This window comes from Quercus lobata, chromosome 12 (assembly GCF_001633185.2).
Source record: "Quercus lobata isolate SW786 chromosome 12, ValleyOak3.0 Primary Assembly, whole genome shotgun sequence".
NCBI lineage: Eukaryota > Viridiplantae > Streptophyta > Magnoliopsida > Fagales > Fagaceae > Quercus > Quercus lobata.
In genome coordinates, this window is record NC_044915.1 from 31,206,471 (window position 1) to 31,226,103 (window position 19,633).

At 35.2% G+C, this 19,633-nt stretch overlaps 3 protein-coding genes across 5 annotated transcripts in view; all 3 read left to right on the forward strand.

Annotated features, from left to right (window-relative positions):
* Positions 1-527: 527 nt before the first annotated feature.
* LOC115971369 (syntaxin-32) lies at positions 528-7,396 on the forward strand. The gene is made up of 6 exons (XM_031091249.1): positions 528-836; positions 1,231-1,513; positions 1,838-2,088; positions 2,231-2,406; positions 3,044-3,262; positions 6,998-7,396. The coding sequence occupies exons 2-6, from the start codon at positions 1,279-1,281 to the stop codon at positions 7,155-7,157; spliced, it is 1,041 nt and encodes a 346-aa protein (XP_030947109.1). The 5' UTR covers positions 528-836; positions 1,231-1,278; the 3' UTR covers positions 7,158-7,396.
* A 2,162-nt stretch (positions 7,397-9,558) lies between these two features.
* LOC115971490 (uncharacterized protein DDB_G0286299-like) lies at positions 9,559-13,302 on the forward strand. 2 transcript variants are annotated; one of them, XM_031091444.1, is made up of 3 exons: positions 9,559-10,497; positions 11,680-11,923; positions 12,569-13,302. In XM_031091444.1, exons 1-3 carry the CDS (start codon positions 10,144-10,146, stop codon positions 12,943-12,945), a joined length of 975 nt encoding a protein of 324 aa, XP_030947304.1. In that variant the 5' UTR covers positions 9,559-10,143; the 3' UTR covers positions 12,946-13,302. The 2 variants fall into 2 exon arrangements, with proteins under 2 accessions (XP_030947304.1, XP_030947303.1); XM_031091443.1 differs by having other exon boundaries at positions 9,561-10,497; positions 12,557-13,302.
* Positions 13,303-15,646: 2,344 nt separating this feature from the next.
* The window catches only part of LOC115971016 (protein TIC236, chloroplastic), a 55,153-nt gene continuing 51,166 nt past the window's right edge, over positions 15,647-19,633 (forward strand). For both annotated transcript variants that reach the window (XM_031090679.1, XM_031090681.1), the window contains exons 1-2: positions 15,647-15,805; positions 16,675-18,695. In XM_031090679.1, coding sequence (XP_030946539.1) covers positions 16,792-18,695 — 1,904 coding nt within the window. In that variant the 5' untranslated portion in view covers positions 15,647-15,805; positions 16,675-16,791. The remainder of the gene's footprint in view (positions 15,806-16,674; positions 18,696-19,633) is intronic.

Below are 19,633 nucleotides of genomic sequence, written 5' to 3' on the forward strand. Positions count from 1 at the left end.
ATAATGTGGTCACATAAACATCTGATTTCTAAAACAAAATTCAGATTAAATCATGATAAATTATTTTTCTAAAAAAAAAAATCATGATAAATTATAATTAAATTAAATAAGTACTTTGTTATTAAATTTTTATACATTAATATTAACTAATTATCATTAAAAATAAACATTTATTTATTTTTATGGTAAAATACTATCTTAATTCCTAAAATTTATCAATTTTTTTCATCTTTAAACTTTAAAAAATTCACTTTTTTAATCTCTAGACCATTGAAAAGTTCGTTTTAGGTATCTAAGCTATTGAAATGTTTTATTTTTGGGTCTCAAAACTATTGAAAAAACTTATTTTTTATTTTTATTTTTATTTTAGACTCTAAACTATTTAAAAAAAAAAGTTAATTATAAAGTTTAAGAATGAATATATATATATTTTTTAAGTTTAGAGATAAATAACAAAATTTTGGTTAAGTTTATGGACAAAAATAATATTTTAACTCGTTACATCACGGTGTATTTAAGCAATTTCATCCAATTTTCGTAGTTCGTAGTGTCTCACGCACACTTCCATAGCCTTCTTCTCGACACAAATATTGTTCTGCCATTATTGTCTTTTTTTGTTTTTTACTTGTCCACTGGATCCATCGTCGTATCGGGACCTCTAAAATTCCAAAACCCCCCACAGCACCATTACGAATAGCTTTCGATTTCTATTTGCCACGCATGGTCACCTCGATCCAGATCTAGGTTCTCGCTCCCTCTTTTCCTCAAATTGGATCCAATTTTGAGCAATACTGATTCCGCGGCTCTAGGGTTTCAGATCTCTCTTTTTCTTGGAGGTAATTTCGTTGCTCTTTTTTTATATATCCTGTTTGGTTGATAAGAAAATGTAGGAAAAATGAAATGTTATGTTTACTGAATTTTACCAGAAAAAAAAAATTTTCAACTCGATTAAAGCTTGGTACACTAGTAGGATCAACTAGGTTTTAATTTGAAGATTTGAAATTATAATTTCGTTTTTATTATTTTGTTTTTCCCTAAGGAATTCAACAATTCGAAGATTGGGATCAACTAGGCCAAATGTGTGTGCGTGTGTGTGTTTTTGAAGCTCAATTTGGTTTTATTATTTGTTTATAAATGTATAGGGTTTATTGTTAGAATAGGTTTAATCTGTGTCTGAAGGTTTGCTGGATTTCAAATTTTGAAGATCTGAATGAATCTTTGTGATTTCAGGGGGTTATGTTATTATAGGATTTGGATTTTAAGGTAGGGTTAGGGAAAATGCATGTGAAATTGGCACCGTTTCGGGATCGGACACAGGAGTTCCAGAGTATAGCCGAGAGGCTAAAGAAGTCGTTTTCTTCAGGGTCGTCGGCTCCGAATGGGCCGAGTAGCAGCTCAAAGTCGGAGGAACAGAGGTCTGCGGTTGCAATTCAGTCTGAGTTCAACAAGAGGGCTTCCAAAATCGGGTATGGGATACACCAGACGTCGCAAAAGCTTACCAAGCTGGCAAAGTGTAAGTGATGAAATTGAAAGTCTTGTACTAAAATTTTATTTTATCTTGCTTATTGTTTGGATTTTAAAATACAATTTGGATGAGGAATTCGTTATTACAATTGTGCTGGAATTTTTGAAGTTGATCTAATAACTGTTGTAAAAAATAAATAAATAAAATTGATAAAAACCATTGTTAGAAGGGAAGAAATGTTAGGACATTCTTCTAATTGGACGGTTGGAGAGTTACTGGATACTGTTGCTATCAATAGTTTTTAGAATTATGGTAAACACATTGTGTGAAGGATGAACTTTGTCCTTTTAATGTGCTTTTATTGATTTGTAGTGGCAAAGAGGACCTCAGTTTTTGATGACCCCACCAAGGAAATCCAGGAGCTGACTGCACTTATTAAGCAAGATATTACTGCGCTAAATTCTGCAGTGGTAGATCTTCAGTTCCTCAGCAACTCTAGAAATGAGAGTGGGAATATCTCTAGTGACACCACTAGTCACTCAACCACTGTTGTAGACGACTTGAAGAATCGGTTGATGAGCACCACAAAAGAGTTCAAAGAAGTTCTTACCATGAGAACAGAGGTAAGGCCAGTGTTGCTGAGTATCTTTGCTTTTTCAGTCAGGCTGGTTATCTCAGTGGGAGTCTATTTCCACCACTGTTGCTTCATATTTTTTGTAATACTATTTCGTTGAAGACTAATGGTATTTTATTGGTTTCTTAAAGAACTTGAGGGTTCATGAGAACAGAAGACAGCTGTTTTCTTCCACTGCTTCTAAGGAATCTACAAATCCATTTGTTCGTCAACGTCCGCTGGCTACCAGGTCAGCTGCTAGTTCCTCAAATGCCCCACCTCCTCCATGGGCTAATGGGTCACCATCTTCATCCCAATTGTTTCCTGGGTAAGAGCTTGTTCGTTGTTTTGGTTTGTTGGTCAGGGACCTCTTTTACTGGGTTATTATTTAATTGATGTATCATCATATAATCCTTTAGATCTGAATCACTATGTTTTTATGATTAATCAATTATTGTGTTCGTTAATGTGTATGAAACGTATGATCTAATATATCAAGAATATGAGTTAATAAAAGACTTCTGTCTAGATTTGGTCTGAATTCTGTTTGGAATCCATTCAGTCAATGTTTCTCTTATCATTTTCCTGAGTTGCTTTCGAAGTTAGCTCTAAAATTTTGCAGTTTGTCATCCCTGCTTGTTCTCTTTATACCTCCAAAACATCCTAAGAAGTTACCTTCTTTTTTCCTCCATTCCTTATGATGCTGAAAGATTGTGAAATGCAATGTAGTTTATGTGGAAAATTGAATTGCAATATATTTATGTTGTTGTATCTACTTCTAAACCCAGTTAGAGGCTTTGTTACTTATCTTGGTTCAATCAAATTTTCCTGTAAAGCCAAGTTCTGCAGTGTTGAGTTGAATTGATTAATTATGATTTTTATTACACCTAAACGAAGATCCTAGGGCCTTCAACTTTGGAAATTATATTCAAGTGAAACTTTATTCATGCTTTTTAAAATTACAGGAAGCAAACAGATGGAGAGAGTCAGCCATTGCTGCAGCAGCAACAACATAATCCACAGCAACAGCAACAGCAACAACAACAAATGGTTCCATTGCAAGACAGTTACATGCAGAGCAGAGCTGAAGCTCTTCAAAATGTTGAGTCCACCATTCATGAGCTCAGCAGCATCTTCAACCAGCTGGCAACTCTGGTTTCTCAGCAAGGAGAGATTGCTATCAGGTTTTACTTTTTACTCTCTCACACTAAAGATATATTATAGTTGACTCTTTCTTTTCCTAACAAAAACGTGAATAACATTTAAAAGAAACATATACAACTACACAAATTGGCAGACCAAAGATTAAAAAAAGGAAGGAAGATCCTCTAGCTTAAGAATCTCAGAAAAAGAAAATTGGTTGGTCCATTGGCTAAGCTCATGTGGCACTCCATTGAAGAATCTACTAACCCAAAAGAAAACCAACCTGGGTTACTCGCCCCCAATGATGGATGCCGTGAACATGGGCATCAAACTTCCAAGAAATAGGACTTCCAGGATTTGAGATACAGCCATTTCAAAGTTTGAGCCTTTGCCACTTTAGATGAACATTAATTTAGTGAGTTTGGTCCAAGCTTTAATTCCCTGACCCTTATGGCTCCTTACAATAATATCTAGGGAAGCCTTATTTGTACCCATGGCTACATCAGCTTCACCCAGTTTTTAGGAGCCTTCTAACAAGCCATTTTAATCTCTTCATGTAGCTCATCCCTCTTTCCCAGCTTCTCTCTGAAGGCTCTCTTTACTTTTCGTGGTGTTTCTTCTATATTTAGTGGCAGAGAATTAAAGTAGACTTGGTTTCTCAACCTCCAAATAATGTGAAAGAATTATTGCTACATGATTGAAGACAAGGCGAGAACTTTGGAGCATCTAAAATGTTTACTTTTTCGTACTCTGTTTCTTTGGGCTCGTATTTGGGGGTGTACAAATTGTACTGTTGTAGCTGATTTTTTAGCTTCTATTTCTTTTAGCTCTTGATCTTCTTGTACTTGTTTCATTGTTCAAAGTGTTCACCATCGTGAACATGATGTTCAATTTTTTTTAATAAAAGTCTTATTACCTATCAAAAAAAAAAAGTGAAAGAATTATTGCTACAAATAATGTGAACTCATATTTTGTCTCTCTGCATGCAAGAAGAGTTGGTGGGGAATGCACAATGGTTTCAATTGACTCTGTGACTGTTGTTGCTATCGTAACATCAAGCTTGAAGCTCCATTTGCATCCATGTCATGCCATTCAAGCTCCTACATAAATTTTAAATGAGTGGAAAGCATTGTTAAATGTCAACTTCCTACTCTATATATATGAAGGAGTTTTGGCCTTTTGTTGTGGTGTAATAGAAGTGCTTTGGAGAGACTAAACAATGAGCTGAAACAAATTGTTGTGTTGGGCTAGAGAGTCACGGAGTTTTTTTGTTTTTTTTGTTTTTGTTTTTGTTTTTTTTGTCTTTTCATCCTTTCAATATATATATATATATATATATATTATATCTATTGCCTAGCTGTCTAGCAGCTTTTCTTTCCCCCTGCTTCTCCCAACCACTTTTGATGCTAATGGACAAAGAGAGAGAAAAAGAGGGAAGAAGAGTAATAGAGGAGAGGTTTGCTGCGGAAATCCAGGGATTGCAACCTGCTTGTGTCATGACTTGAGAAAGTGCTAGTCATATCTACGTTATACCCCAAAATGATTATTGAAGATAAATTTTAGTTCCTCCTAATCGCTTATACACCCCAATTCGACATGGTAAACACCAAATATAGAACTCTTAGCATATGCCCACACAACACACACTTATCCAATCTCTCCTACTTAAATTTCTGACATCCTCGTTTGGGCCATGTTATGCTGTAGTACCCCTAAGCGACATGGTGTAACTAGGTTGTCACAAACTTAGTTACATCTCCGCTATACCCCAAAAAGGGTGGTCAATTTATAATTGGGGCTGCTTGTAATCGTTTATATTGCCCAGTTCGACTAGTAAACACCCTATGTGGGACTAAGCACATGCCCACATAACGCACACCTATCCAATCCAATCTATATAATTTGAGTTATCATAGCTTGATTATCATAAATCGTGCGGAGAGGGCTTGGGTAGAATCAGAGAGAAAGGGGTAGCATGGGAGAGCTTAAACTCCCAACTGATTTTTTTTTAATATACTCAAGAAAAGGACATTTGGAGGAGGCTAACTGACACCAATTTGTGATCTTTAATCAAATTAGAAGGGCATCTGCAACAATTCTCCGTAAGAGCATTTTCTATCTTTCATGTAATCGAACACCCCATATTTCCTTCCATATATTGTAGTTAGCATTGATAACTGATGTTCCACTATATGTCCCGCACTTCACACGTTAGTGTTAATATCAGTTACTTGACTCTTTCGTGAATCATGTACATATTATCATCATAAAAAACTCACAATCCTACTTGACTCTTTCATGAATCATGTACATATTATCACCATAAACGACTCACTATCTCAATTCGCACTTGCTCCGCCCATAATAAATTGATGGAGGGTGAGATCGTGAGTCCAAGACCCACTAGATGCGTTTAACCTACCGTTTCTTTTTTTAAAACTATATTTTGGTTGGAACTGTTTGTATTAGGTAATGACATCAATTAACTGAGTCAAAGCTAATTAAATGATGTGTGAGCTGAGTGTGAGTCTCAAGACAAGTTTGATTAGCTAAACAATGCCAAGTAAAATTACATAGGCTACAACTTTGCTCAATGATTTGGTTCTCTAAAAGCTAGGGTGCATTTTGACAATGTTAGTCTGTCAGATTATAGGTGGAATAGTGAAGGTAGTTTTTGCTGTACTTGCTTTACATCTCATCCAAAAACTCACTGTTTTAACTAGACATGCTATATAGATCTTGAGTTGGCCATTTACCATTTTCTCCAATTTTATTTGTTCCATATCTCTATACATTGTGAGCGTTAAATTAGGTGATTACATATAAGTTTTCAGTTAGAGAAAGGATCTATATTTAAGTTTCAGAGAAATTTAAATCAAATTTCTGATATCAATATTTTGAGGTGTCATTCTCTAAGAGCCTACATCTATAAATTTGACAATTATTTCTCTTTACAAAATTTTACCATTGTCACAATATTCGTGGTGAAAGGTTACAGGCTGAATCTCAGTACCATTCCTGCCTTTAAAGCTCTCTCTCTCTCTCTCTCTTATCGTGTACACATACACATGTATGACTATCCTGTCTTCTTCTGAGAACTTGTCTATTTTTCTAATATTATAAGAACCTCTAATATTTTGTAGTGAATCTCATCAGATGATTGCTGTAGAACTTATCTTTGGTTGGCAGATGATAGTGATCTTTTAATGTCTTTTCTTCCTTCAGTTTGTCAAGACTTAAGTTGGAGATCTTTAAGAGGAACCTTATACTTCTCTGATTATTTATAGTTAAGTAATCAGTGGTTCTGCATGGTTCTTGGTATATGGGAATTGGGACAGATACATGGCCATTGAATCAGTCATAGATAATGTTTAGTGAGAGTTTTCTGCCCTTGTGCATGGATTAGCTAGATGCGTTGATGTCATAGCAACCTAGGAAGATGTTGAAATGCAGTGATTCTAGATCTTGGACCGTAACCGTTGGATTCTTCATTCTTTAGCTATGCAAGATTACACACCCAAACCCTACGACCCTCCCTCCCACAGATTACTTAATTCTTATACATGATATATGTTGGCATTTAAAAAAAAGATTAATGGTGTGCAACTATTTGAAACACTTCTAGTTTAGCAAAAAACAATTCCATGCACATGCTTCAACAGTTAAGAATGTGAGTAGGTTTTCTTGAACTACATTAATATCAATTCTTCATTGCTTTCTGACCCTTGAATTTGAATTTAAATTTGACAATTGATACTGGCATTTTTTTGTTGCAGGATTGATGAGAATATGGAAGACACATTGGCCAATGTGGAGGGGGCACAAGGGGCCTTGCTCAAGTACCTGAACAGCATATCTTCTAATAGGTGGCTGATGATTAAGATATTCTTTGTATTAATCTTTTTCCTCATGGTTTTCCTATTTTTTGTGGCATAATCACTGCAGAGACAGAATTGAAAAGAACAAAAATGTTGTGTTTCTTTGCTGGTGAATAGCCACTTATATTCGTTTCATACCCATTTTGCTTTGACCAAATATTTATGCAGGCAGAGATAAAATTAGTACCGAATTTTCCCAGTATGATACATATGTATGGATACATGTAAGTGTACAAGGTGTTGAAAACAACGATAATTGTGAAAATTCTCCCTTCATCCTCTTCTGGGATTGTTATATGTTTTGGTGTTATATATTATTGTACTTGCAATCCTCACTCTTGAGTAATGTACCTAGGGAGATCTATTGCTTAGCTCTGCTGCATTCTTTTTCTTTACACAAAGGTGTCTTACTTTCATCTCACTCTTGAGATGTGAATTTGTTAGTGTTACTTGTAGCTTTCATGGTGATACATCAAAGCAATTGAAGTTACTTTGGACTTGGGATTCTGATTTCGGAGCTGATTTTCCACATTTTCTGGGTATGTTATGGTTTTAGTACCATGTCATCGCTGCTGTACTACACTTAAAACTTCCAGTGTCTTATATTGCTGCCACCACTGTTGTAGCTGTCGCCACCATCGCCTTGTCACATCATCTTCACTATCACCACCACTACCATGATAATCAACATCCTTGAACCATTAGTATTACTTCACACACCACCATGACCACTAAAATCACTGTATTGTCCTTGCACCATCTTCATTCTCACTTATACATCACTATTCTTATTCTGGAAGTTATACTTCACACTGCCAATGTTGTCATCTCGCAGCCACCCACAACCAAAATCTTTGTTTTTGTTAGAAATGTCTTGGCAGTGGTGAAGGGATGAAGAAGAGAGTAGTTTGGTTATTATCTTAATATCAAAAAAATGAACTCCATTTTCTTATTTATAAAAATTTCGGTAGTCCATTTTTAATAAATAAAATTTGGGAAAAATAAAAACTGTTAGTTTTTTGTCTCTCTCTCTTTCTCTCTCTAATGTTAGTGTCTAGAACTCTTAATGTGATGACTATTCTCATACTAGTGTGTTGAGTTGAGATGTAAAGTTGGTGGAGATAAAACTTGTCTTTTCTCTTATTTGGTTTACGATAGAAAATTGAGAGAAAAAGGGGTGTTTCTGGGTGTTTCTTTACTGGGGCCCACCAATCATCCCCAAACCATAGAGAAAATAAAGAGGAAAAAGTCAAGTTGAATGAGAATGATGCAAATGCCCTTCTATTAATGGTTTTTTTACCTATTCAGCAAAAAAAAAATAATGGTCTTTTACCTTTCTCAATCCAAAATCACTGTCATCTTTGAATACGCGTCTCTAATATATTAATACGTGTGTATGAAGACTCACAAAAATATCTTTTGGTTAATCATTAATTTGAGGTGCTATGCCACATCAACTAGATAGTTTGAGCCTAGTATTACAAAGGATTCTTATCAAGGTAAGGAACTATGGTAATTTAAGATACAAATTGAAATCAAGCACTTTTGATTTTTGATAGAGCTATACAAGAAGACGTGTTTTTATGTTCTTATGGATGCAAAATGGATGAGTAAACAAAAATATAATAATATGGTAATATTTTTATTATATAATAATAATAATAAAAAACTAATTTTTATATACTTTGTAATATGGGTATAAGTACAAAACAATCTTTCCATCTTATTTTTCTTCTCAACCAATCAAATGAAACTTATAATTGTTTTCCATCATTCCACATTTTCATCCTCTTCAATCAATGAAAAACTAAAATCTTTTAATTTCTTCTAACATTTTTCCATCTTCAAATCAAACAAATCATTAGTGTGTAGTTGGTTTTAGGGTTTATAACTTACAACAACATTTTAACGACTATAGGTATGGAGTAATTACATTAACGCTATGTTTGTTTAGGCAAAAATATTTTCTAGAAAATAGGTCATTTTCTAAAAAGTGTTTTCTGTAAAATTATTTCATTTTTTTTATATTTGTTAATTACTTTAAATGAGTTGAAAAACAATTTTTTAACTTTCCTAATTTAGCTTGCAATAAAGTTGTTTTTTTTTTTTTTTTAAATAATGGAAAAAAATTTCTAAATATAAGTCATACATTTTATGTTGACAAAAAATATTTTTCCCTAACATTTTTTTTTTTTTTTATACTACCAAATACGTAAAAGGGTATAAAAGGGCATAAAAGGGCGACAACAAACAGAGCGAAAACAATTACAAACATAAAAGGGCATGATTAATGAAATCAAAATTTCATGAACCAAAGTGTCAATTGCTCCAAACTTAACGAAGTTTATAGAAAAATAGAAGCACCTGATTTTGCAATTTCAAGAAAATACAATATCAAAGTTAGTAATTTTAACGAGTTTGAAGCCCCATTAGATAAAAAACAAACCCTATAAAATCTCCTCTTTCGTGCTCCTCCCCATCACGTTATCTTCTCTGTCGATTTTAGCCCTACTTCCATCTCCTCCCTCTGCAAAACGTAACCAACTCTCATTTCCTTCTCTCTCTCTCTCTCTTCAAAACCAATCAAACCCTAACTTTCTCTCTATAGCTTTCTCTTTTTTGTAAATCCATTCTCAGAGAAAAAAAACCTTCAGCTTCTATTCATTTCCGTCTCTAACCTTCACAATCCTCGCCAAAATCTCTGATCTCCGTGATTTTTGAATATCTCATATATCAAATTTTGTTAAAAAACCAGAATTATAAGCTTTTCTTTTTTTCTTTTTTAATTTTTGTTCTTTTAGTAAATATATACTTACATTAGTTATATATATATATATAATAGTATTTTTGTGTTTTTTCGGATAAGATTTTGTTTGATCTTAATTTGTCGAAAACCCAAACCCTAGAGTTTATCTAAAATCCGATTCTGATTTCATTTCTTTCACACTTGAGCCCCTGAGGTTCACTGAAATTACAGTTATACCAAAACAAAAAACAAAAAATTAACCAAAATTTTTGATCTGCGAGCGATCTGAGAGAGTGAAATGGTGGGCGGCGGAAGCAGAAGAGACGAGGGGTCGTTGGTTCTCAACAACACCAACGTGTTTGCGGCCCTCGACACGCGGCGGAAGAAGAAGAAGTCAGATAAGGACCGCAAAGGCGGCAAGGGCTCTTCCAATTCGAAGGAAAACTCAGGTTCGGCTCCTAAGGAGCCGGAGCCTCAGAAGTACTGGACTCCGGCCCCATTGAATGCCAAATCCTGGGCCGATGTGGATGATGAAGATGAGGATGATTACTACGCCTCCTCAGCTCCGGCACAAGACATCTGGGCCGGGCAGGAGCACGAGGAGCAGCAGCAGCAGCAGAGTACTACTACGGACCAGCTGAGCCACGCCGAGGTTCCCCATTTCATTTGCTTTAATTTTTTGTTTTTTAATATTATTATGAGAAATAAGAATGTCTTAACATTAGGTTGAAAGTAATGCTAGAGGCTGAAAAATTTCGCTATTGTTAGGATATAAAATGCACCTTTCACAACTCTAATTTGGGGTCGCTTTTAAATAAATCGGTTCTCGACTCTTTAAAACTTGTTGTTTACACCCTTTTCAATTACAACCATGTTAATGTCAATGTGCCTTATGTATTTTAGCCTTAATATTAAGGAGGACCCCCAACGTTAGTTTTATAGATTGTAAAATGGGGGGATGAAGGGAGGCATTTTGAGAGGAAAAAAATGGTGCATTTGTTTTGAAGTGTGGATGTTGATCGAGAAAGAACATAGTTGATGATTTACCAATATGAACTTCTTTGCAACTCGGAACTCTATGATGAAAAGATCATAGTTGATGGGTGTGTGCAAAATCTTGTACCCAAGAGGCTGAAGAGGTTTTGGGTGACTTGAAGAAATGGATTAGTTATAGCCGCATGGACTTGCTAAATGATTGATGGAAGTGTTTTGAATGGAATGCTAACCGTAGAAGCATAGTCAGAATTAGTATGGTCTTTGTTGCTTGTTGATGGTGAGGTGGACAGAGCTTGTAAGGTGCTTATTATTATATTCTTGTTAAGCTGTTTACCCCTTTGGGGTGCAGGAATGCATTCATTAGTTGTTTTTTTTTTTTGGGTGTATGTTGTGTTTTCAGTCTCTATAGGCTGTACAACTTCCTGATACAGCTTTGTACAAAATGAAATTAATTGCGCGAGTCTGAAATGTTCTTTGAAATGTAAATGAGTTTTATAGATTATTGCACCCTGTAAGAGAAATAAAACTCTACCAAAGCCTTTTGAGATTACCACATTTCTAAAATTATAATTTCATTAATGTCATGCTTCTTTCAATACATTGCTTCTTATGATTAGCAATCAATTGCTGAATGGTGATGGCACGAACATTTTAGTTTTTTTTTTTTTTTTTGGGGGGGGGGGGGGGGAGCTGTTGGTCTGTAAACTGTTTAGTATTTCTTTATAGAATTAACTTTCCTTTTTAAAGGAATTTGCTTATGTGACTGCAAATAAAGTTTTTGGTTGCATGGTTGGAAATTACTGACGGTTTATAAATTGTTGTCTATCTGTGATTATAGGATAGTGAGAGTGAAGAAGATGAAGGGGATGATGATGTTGAGGAAGAGCATGAACATGAAACTGAGGTTCCAGTGCACCCTGAACCAGAGGCGAAGAAAGCTCTGGAAGTTGTCCCAGCTAAGGAGACAGAGAGGCAGCTTTCGAAAAAGGAAAGGAAGAAGAAGGAGCTTGCTGAGCTTGAGGCCCTTTTGGCTGATTTTGGAGTTTCCCAGAAAGACAGCAATGAACAAGATGAGTCACGTGGTAAATGTGACCTATATCTGTTGATGAAACTTTCCAATGCTTTCTAATTGTGTGCCTAGTTCAGTTTCCAGCTTAAAAAGGTTTTAAGTTATTTTTACCATTTCCACTTGGATTACTTTTTATTTTTACTCTAATAAACTTGAGTTTCACATAGCCAAAAAAAGCCGCAAATAATTTAATAAATGATCTCATTTCAAGAATCTAATGGAGTCTTTTCTAGGGTTGCTCTCTCTCTCTCTCTCTCTCACGTGCGTACACATATGCGCACAGAAAGGCATATATGTGCGTGTGGCACATGCATAGTGAACCACGTGTTTAGAACATTAGGCTTGGTTATTATCATTTTTGGCTGTCCTTGAATTACCACATCTATTATGCATTTTCAGAGCCAATTTACAATATGCACAATTATATGAGTACTTAGTTTATTAGGTATGAGTTGCTTCTCATCATGTTATGGATTTAGATCATTTGATTTGATTTTTATTATTATTATTATTTTAAATTTTTTAATGTGATGATAATTATGCATTCTAAGATTTATATCAGCCCACAAGCATTTACTTAAACTTGTCTTTTGAATCAATAAATATAAATATTGCCTGAACAAAATTTCTTGGCTTGCATTGTTAGTTGATGCACAAGAGAAGAAAGATGGGGAGGCTACTGCAGATGGTGAGAAAAAGGAAAATGTTTCTATGGAGTCCAAGAGCTCTAAGAAGAAGAAAAAGAAGGATAAAACTTCCAAGGAGGCAAAAGAAGCCCAGGATCAGCCCAACAATGCAGACATGACCAATGGTTCAGATGAAGCTGCTGGTACTGAACAGACAGAAGAGGATGCATCTGCTGTTGATGTGAAGGAGAGGCTAAAGAAGATGGCATCTATGAAAAAGAAGAAATCTAGTAAAGAGATGGACGCTGCTGCAAAAGCTGCTGCTCAAGAGGCTGCTGCAAGGAATGCAAGACTTGCTGCAGCAAAGAAGAAAGAGAAGAACCATTACAACCAGCAGCCAGTGCGGTAAATGACAATTTTGTTGTGGAGACTTTTCTTCAACATCTATATATGAACATGTAACTCTCATTGTTCATATGATAGTGCGAAATAAACTTGGCTGTGGTTTTGTGAAAGATGACTTTTAGTATTATTGCCATGGACTGAATGAGGTCTCTTCTTTGGCGTTTTGGATCTTATTGTTGGAAATTGTCATGGGACATATCATTTTGGCAGTTTTGCTCGTTGAATATTTTTCCTTGGAAACTAGAAAGTAGTTCAACTTGATAGGTCTGTGTATTGTTGTAGTTCTCTGGACTTCCCGTTATTGTTCTGATCTCTTATGAAATTTTTGGCACTATGAGAAATTATTGCTATTTATTTTGAATTTTGTGCTACTTGTTGAAATGGTAGTCCAAGCCTTTGCAAACCACTGGAAATTGGAGTTTTGGGAGAGCAATTGCAATATTGAAGTATGAATCTGTAATCCAAGGTAAGAAGGCTTGATAGCTCTTTTTTTTTAAAAATTTTTTAGAAGAAGAAGAAGAAAAAAAAAAAGGCTATCAAGCTATCAAGGTTGGCGGATATCGATTTATCCAAGGTAAGAAGGCTTGATAGCTCTTTTTTTTTTTTTAGAAGAAGGAAAAAAAAAAAAAAAAGAGGCTATCAAGCTATCAAGGTTGGCGAATGTCGATTTTTAACAGAAATGAATCATAAAAATATGTCCAAAATATGTTTTGGGGAGGGGGAGGGGGCAATTCATGGGATTCTGTAAATATTCACATTCCAAAAAGAGAGTTAGAGACAATAGAGATTTCTTTTTCTTTTTCTTTTTCTTTTTGGAGATTGGATGCAGATACTAATTTATAATATGCCATGTACGAAATGAAAACTTCATTCTCAATTCTACAAGAATTTGTGCATTTTGTTTGGGAGTTACTATTCATCCAGGAACGAAGTAGTTTCTACCAAGCAAGTTGGGAATATACTTAGGGAAGTTCATTATGTATGTCGTTAACTTTGTTTAGTTTATTGGGTGAAGGGAATTTGGGGAAAACTATAAGGGGGTCAACTTAGTGTGGTTTGGGTTGATTTCTAAAACCCTAAACCGCTCGCTGAGTTGATCACCATAGTTGATTTTGTTGATGGCTAATTGTTACAATTGATTTGGTTGTGTTACGATGATTTTAAGCTTTGTTTGTCCTCTTGATCAATGTATTTAATGAGCAATCTTATGAACACAACTTTTTCCACGGCCTATTTCTCAACTTTTTTTTTTTTTTTTTGGATAAAGAGCCTATTTCTTAACTTGATGAGGCGATAAGTAGTGACTTTGTGCAATATGGTGCTTTAAATTGATTGGATATTTGATTAGTTGAGTGTGTAGTGTGGTTGTGCATTTGCAAGTCCAAAATTTGATTTAAATTTTTTTTCTCTCCAATCTCGCTCTCTCTCCTAATATAATATAGCCATTTTAGACTTTGCTCTCTCACTCCCTCTCTAATTGAGAGCAGCCATTCAATACATTCACTTGATTATGAGCAACAATATCCATAATGAAGACATTACCTAAAAGTAGAATAAATACAACTCTAACACGACAATTGATGGACAAAACAATTTACACATGTGTAACACACATACCGTGGAGGAAACAAATTTTGCAAAATTCTTCGATTTGAGAGGGAGTGCAAGAGAGACATTGGAGGAAGAAGAGAGAGAGAGAAAAAAAAAGAAAAAGAATTCGAATGTTAAACATACAAAATCATTGGTTTTGAAAGGAAAAAAAAATTGGAATTAAAATGGTCAACATTCAAATTTACTTAAATGAAAATTTAAAAGATAAAATTCCGAACTTCCATGATCCAGATTCCTTATATACTATATAAATTTATTTATTATTATTATTATTCTTTGGAGAAAGTCCTAATATGTATAAATGATTGCATTTGTAATCCCAAATGTGTAGCATAAAAGTGCCAATTAGAAAGGGCTCTAGTGTTGGATTGGAATTGAAGTGACTGATCCACAATGTCCGGCATTTTAGACTAGAGATAAGGTCATTACCGTAATAAAACATATTCTCCAGTGGCATTTTCGTGAACGAAGCCAGTAATATTCCTCTCTCTCTCTCGCTCACTCTGTTCCTCTCTTTCCCACCTAGGCAGATACAAAAGACCACCGAGGTAATGTGCAAAACAACAATGCAAAAGAATTGTATATAGTTAGTTAGGCAACGTTTGAAACAATATAGGAAAGTAGCATCTCGAGTTTTAGAAACTCGAGATCCATAATAGAAACAACCAACATAAATCTCGAGTCTTTAAGACTCGAGTTTTATGCGAAAATTATTTCACCTATAGTGGCGTTTTTAAGTCTTTCAGTGACGTTTTAAAGCACTATAGCGGCGTTTTCCTGGGAAAATTTTTTTCTTAAGTACAGATTTATGGAGTCCTATAGTGGCGTTTTTAAGCCCTATAGTGACGTTTTATAGACCTATAGCGGCGTTTTTATTCAATTTATGGAAATCGAGTCTTTAAAACTCGATTTTCAGCTTATTTTTTTTCCTCTTCAATGTAATCCGCTTACAAATCGAGACTTAAAAACTCGATTTTGATCTTGGAACTCGAGTTTTAAACACTCGAGATGCTAGTTTTCAATATTGTTTTGAAATGTGACAATTAACTAAATTTTTTAATATTTATTGTTATTTAGAAAAAAAATTCAAAGACCACCCTCCACCCCAGCTATTATTCAAGCAAGCAACCGCAAAACAAAACAAAAGGCAGCCACACCACGTGCTCTCTCTCAAGCAAAAAAAAAAAAAGAAGCTCTCAAAGGATCAGAAAAATAAGCAAATCAGTGCCTAATGCTCAATCCTCTCACTTCAGGTTCAATTCTCTTCCCAATCCACCATTTTTTCAACGTATTACTTGCTGAGAAAAAAATTGATGAAAATTAGGTTTTTGTCATATTTCTGTGTTTTGTTGCCAATAAATTAGTTTGTTAAAGCTGCATGGTTGTTTTCGGCTTTCTGGAATAGAAAAATTTCAACAAAAATCTTTGAACTAGTGATTTTTTTTAAGGAAAAATGTTTTTGTTGGTTATTGTCATTGGATTAATCGACGTTGTCACTGTCGGTTACTACTGTATTTCTTTGTTTTTTTTTTTTTTGATAAGTAATGAAAAGTTATTTATTTATTTATTAAGAAACAAAGACAACCTAAGTACACTGGGAATGTAGTATGGAGGCAATACAATCAAAGTCCCCAAATTAGATTGGTCTAACAAAACAGAAATTGAAAAACATGAGTTAGTACTGTATTTCATATGTCTTTTGATATATTAATAAAGTTTCTAATATCTGTTAATGCACTCTTTTGGTTGTTTAAAAACATGATGAATTAACTAAATTTTCGAAACGTATGTATATTTTACTTGGGATCCTATGTTGAATAAGCACATGTACGGCGTACCTCCATTCAAATGAGGCTAATGTGAGAGGTGGCGTCATTTTTAATGATCAGTAGTTTACCTAAGAAGTTATCAATTTTTGAAAGTGTCATTGTTGTTCATTTTGCATTGGTGATGTGTAACGACTTTTTTTTTTTTTTTTTTTTGAATCATCTTTCCATTGAAAAGTTAAAAAAGTTGAGTTACTGAACAGAACAACATGAGTTTTATTTAAGATTCAATGTTTTAGATTTAGTTTCCTTTTGTTTGACTCATTAACTGGAGGTGGTTTGTTTTACTTTCTTAGGATTTGTATGCTTGGCCACTTTGTAATGTTGTGAATTGTTAGGGGGACTGAGAGCGGGTTCTTGGTCCCCGGTTGATGACTGTGCTGTCTGGTGGAGTTCTATGTTAAGGGGAGATAATGAGTGTAAATCTCCATTGCCCGTTTCTTGGGACTCCGCTTCATGGCTCTTTAAATGGTAGAAACAAAGGCAAGTTTGTTTATCTGGACAGAGCACAGCGGGGGAGAAGGGCCTTTCGAAGGTGTACATGTGCAAAACAGGATCCATGGATAACTCAGGTGATTAGGTTCTCAAATTTGTGTGGGCAAAATGTAGAGTTATTGAGGAGAGCCCTTAGGTCAGGATATGAGTCAAAGGTAGAATGTGATAAAGAACCGTTTTTCCAAAGCAAGGCTTTGATTAGGTCATTGTCTCCCTTGTGGGAAGAGGGATTTCTTTTAGTTAGGTGCTCTGTATTTGCAGCAGTGATATCTGGGGTATGCCTGTTGGTATGGTATGGGAAGACAAAAGCAAAGGGTTTTATAGAAGCCAAGCTTTTGCCCTCTGTTTGTTCAGCAGTCAGTGAACATATTCAGCGTGAACTTGAGTTTGGTAAGGTCCGAAGGATTTCACCTTTGAGCATTACGTTGGAGTCATGTTCATTTGGACCTCATAAGGAAGAATTCTCTTGTGGTGAGGTACCCACTGTGAAAATTCGTGTTCATCCTTTTGCAAGTCTAAGGAGGGGGAAGATTGTAATTGATATGCTTTTGTCCCACCCAAGTCTCTTTGTTGCGCAAAAGAAAGATTACACTTGGTTAGGGATACCCACTTCTGAAGGTAGTCTACAGAGGCACCCATCAACTGAAGAAGGGATTGATTATCATACTAAAACCAGGAGGCTTGTTAGAGAGGAAGCAGCTGCTCGTTGGGAAAGAAAAAGAGATGATGAAGCTAGGAAAGCTGCAGAGATGGGTTACATTGTTTCTGAGAGAAGTCCCAGTGCATCTGAAACTGACACTTTAAAAGAGGATGCAATTCATTCAACAGATTTAATCCACTCCAAGTCTTTTTTATGCATGGATGAGAAGATGCACTGGAGTGATCATCATTGCATGGACACTGGTTTTGATTATAACATGAAGCATGCAGATTTGGAGAAATCATTTGGTATTAAGATTCCTGGTTCAGGACTTAAATTCTGGTCTAGAATGATTAAACTGCCTAGAAAGCGCAAATTCAAGAGGAAGGCTAATGGAAGTGACATTTCTGCATCTACTGCTTCTGCCAAACGAAGAATTCTTGAGCACAGTGCATTAGCAGCACTTGCATATTTTCAGAATCTATCACTTGTAAAGTCTGCTGAGCTTTCTCAGTCATCTCAAGATTATAATGTTATGAAACTCAACGCTCTTTTGATGAAAAGTGAGGTTGATGGTCATGCTGGCACTTCTATAATGAGTAGTCATGAAGAAACTTTAAAAGTTGATAACCTTAATGGAAAACAATGTAGAGATTCAGGAGTCAAGGACCTTACTGTAAATAAAAATGATACTTCTCTTAGCAATTTATCTCCTACATCTGTAGGAGATCAGAAAGCCAGTGGAAGCTTACCGTTGGTTGGAGATGTTGCAGGAGCTGCTAACACTAATATGCGTAATGAAAAAAATGGGGGTTTAGGTGTTCATGATGAAAATTTCCAGAGTCAAAGGGGCCAGACAGCTGAAAATTCCACTTTTAAAAAGCTTGAGACTTGGCTTGCAAATTACCATCCAGTTCCCATTTGGCCACTAAGCCTACAATCATATTTTCCGTCTTTCTCTAGGAATGTGGGGGAGCTGTTATCTTATCTTCTCATTGGTCCCATGAAAAATCTGAAGTCAGGCATGGGTCCAAAAGTTGAAGATCTTGCTGCAGAACTTGTTGACGGGCTAGATGTTGTGCAGACTGAAGGCATTGAGAAAATTCTTCCTATTACACTGGATTCTGTTCATTTCAAAGGTGGAACGCTGATGCTTCTCGCATATGGTGACAGGGAGCCTAGGTAAGTGCCATGTCTATTATTTTTATCACTAATTTGTTTTGAAATGTCAGATTACCTTTTCACTGGCTTAGGACATCAAATGATTCATATTGGTTCTTTGTATTCTGGATTTACTTAATGTTAATACTCTTACTATCGTTATTGGATTCTTAAGGGGCTATTTCTTGGTTGGACTATGTCATCAGTGGCCCTACATAAGCATTGTAATATGAAAAACATGGAAAGCTATAATTTTGAAAAAAAAGAAAAAGAAGCTTAAATCAATCAATGAAGGAAACTAATTCACATGTTAGCAGAAAGCCATAATGATTATGCATTTTAGAATACTGATAATCAATGGATTAACCAAGTTCAATGACCTGGTAAAAGTTTCTAATTGGATCAACCATTCATTTCCTGTTTGAGATGATTATAGATAGCAGGAAAAATGTCTCTTGATTAAGGAACCAATGTAGCCAATGATGGTCTGTCTGTGTTACCATGCTGGCAAGAACAAGATTGAACCATGGTGGTCCACCTGCAACCTGGTTATGATATTTAGAGTTTACAATCACTACCAAATTTTTTTGCACATAAATTCAGGTGATATTAGGTCATTGGCCTTGGATTTTGATATAAGAGTGATGAAACAACTTATAAATTTGGTGAGCACACTTATAAAAATAAATAAATGAATAAATCTGGTGAGCACAATAAATTGTAGAATTTGCTTATAGCTTTGCCCTTGTAATGAAATGTCCTCAAATGATTTAAAATTGATAAGAACAGCTGTTGGACGTTTTAATTCAGAGTTTAGACATTCTTCTTGTCTTTGCTAGGTATTATTTTGGGGCACATACCCCACGGGTTGACTGAAACCAGAGTATGTCTGCTTTCCATTAAACTAACAGCATAATAATTATGCATCTCATTTTTATGGATGTAAAAAGTGTTGAGGC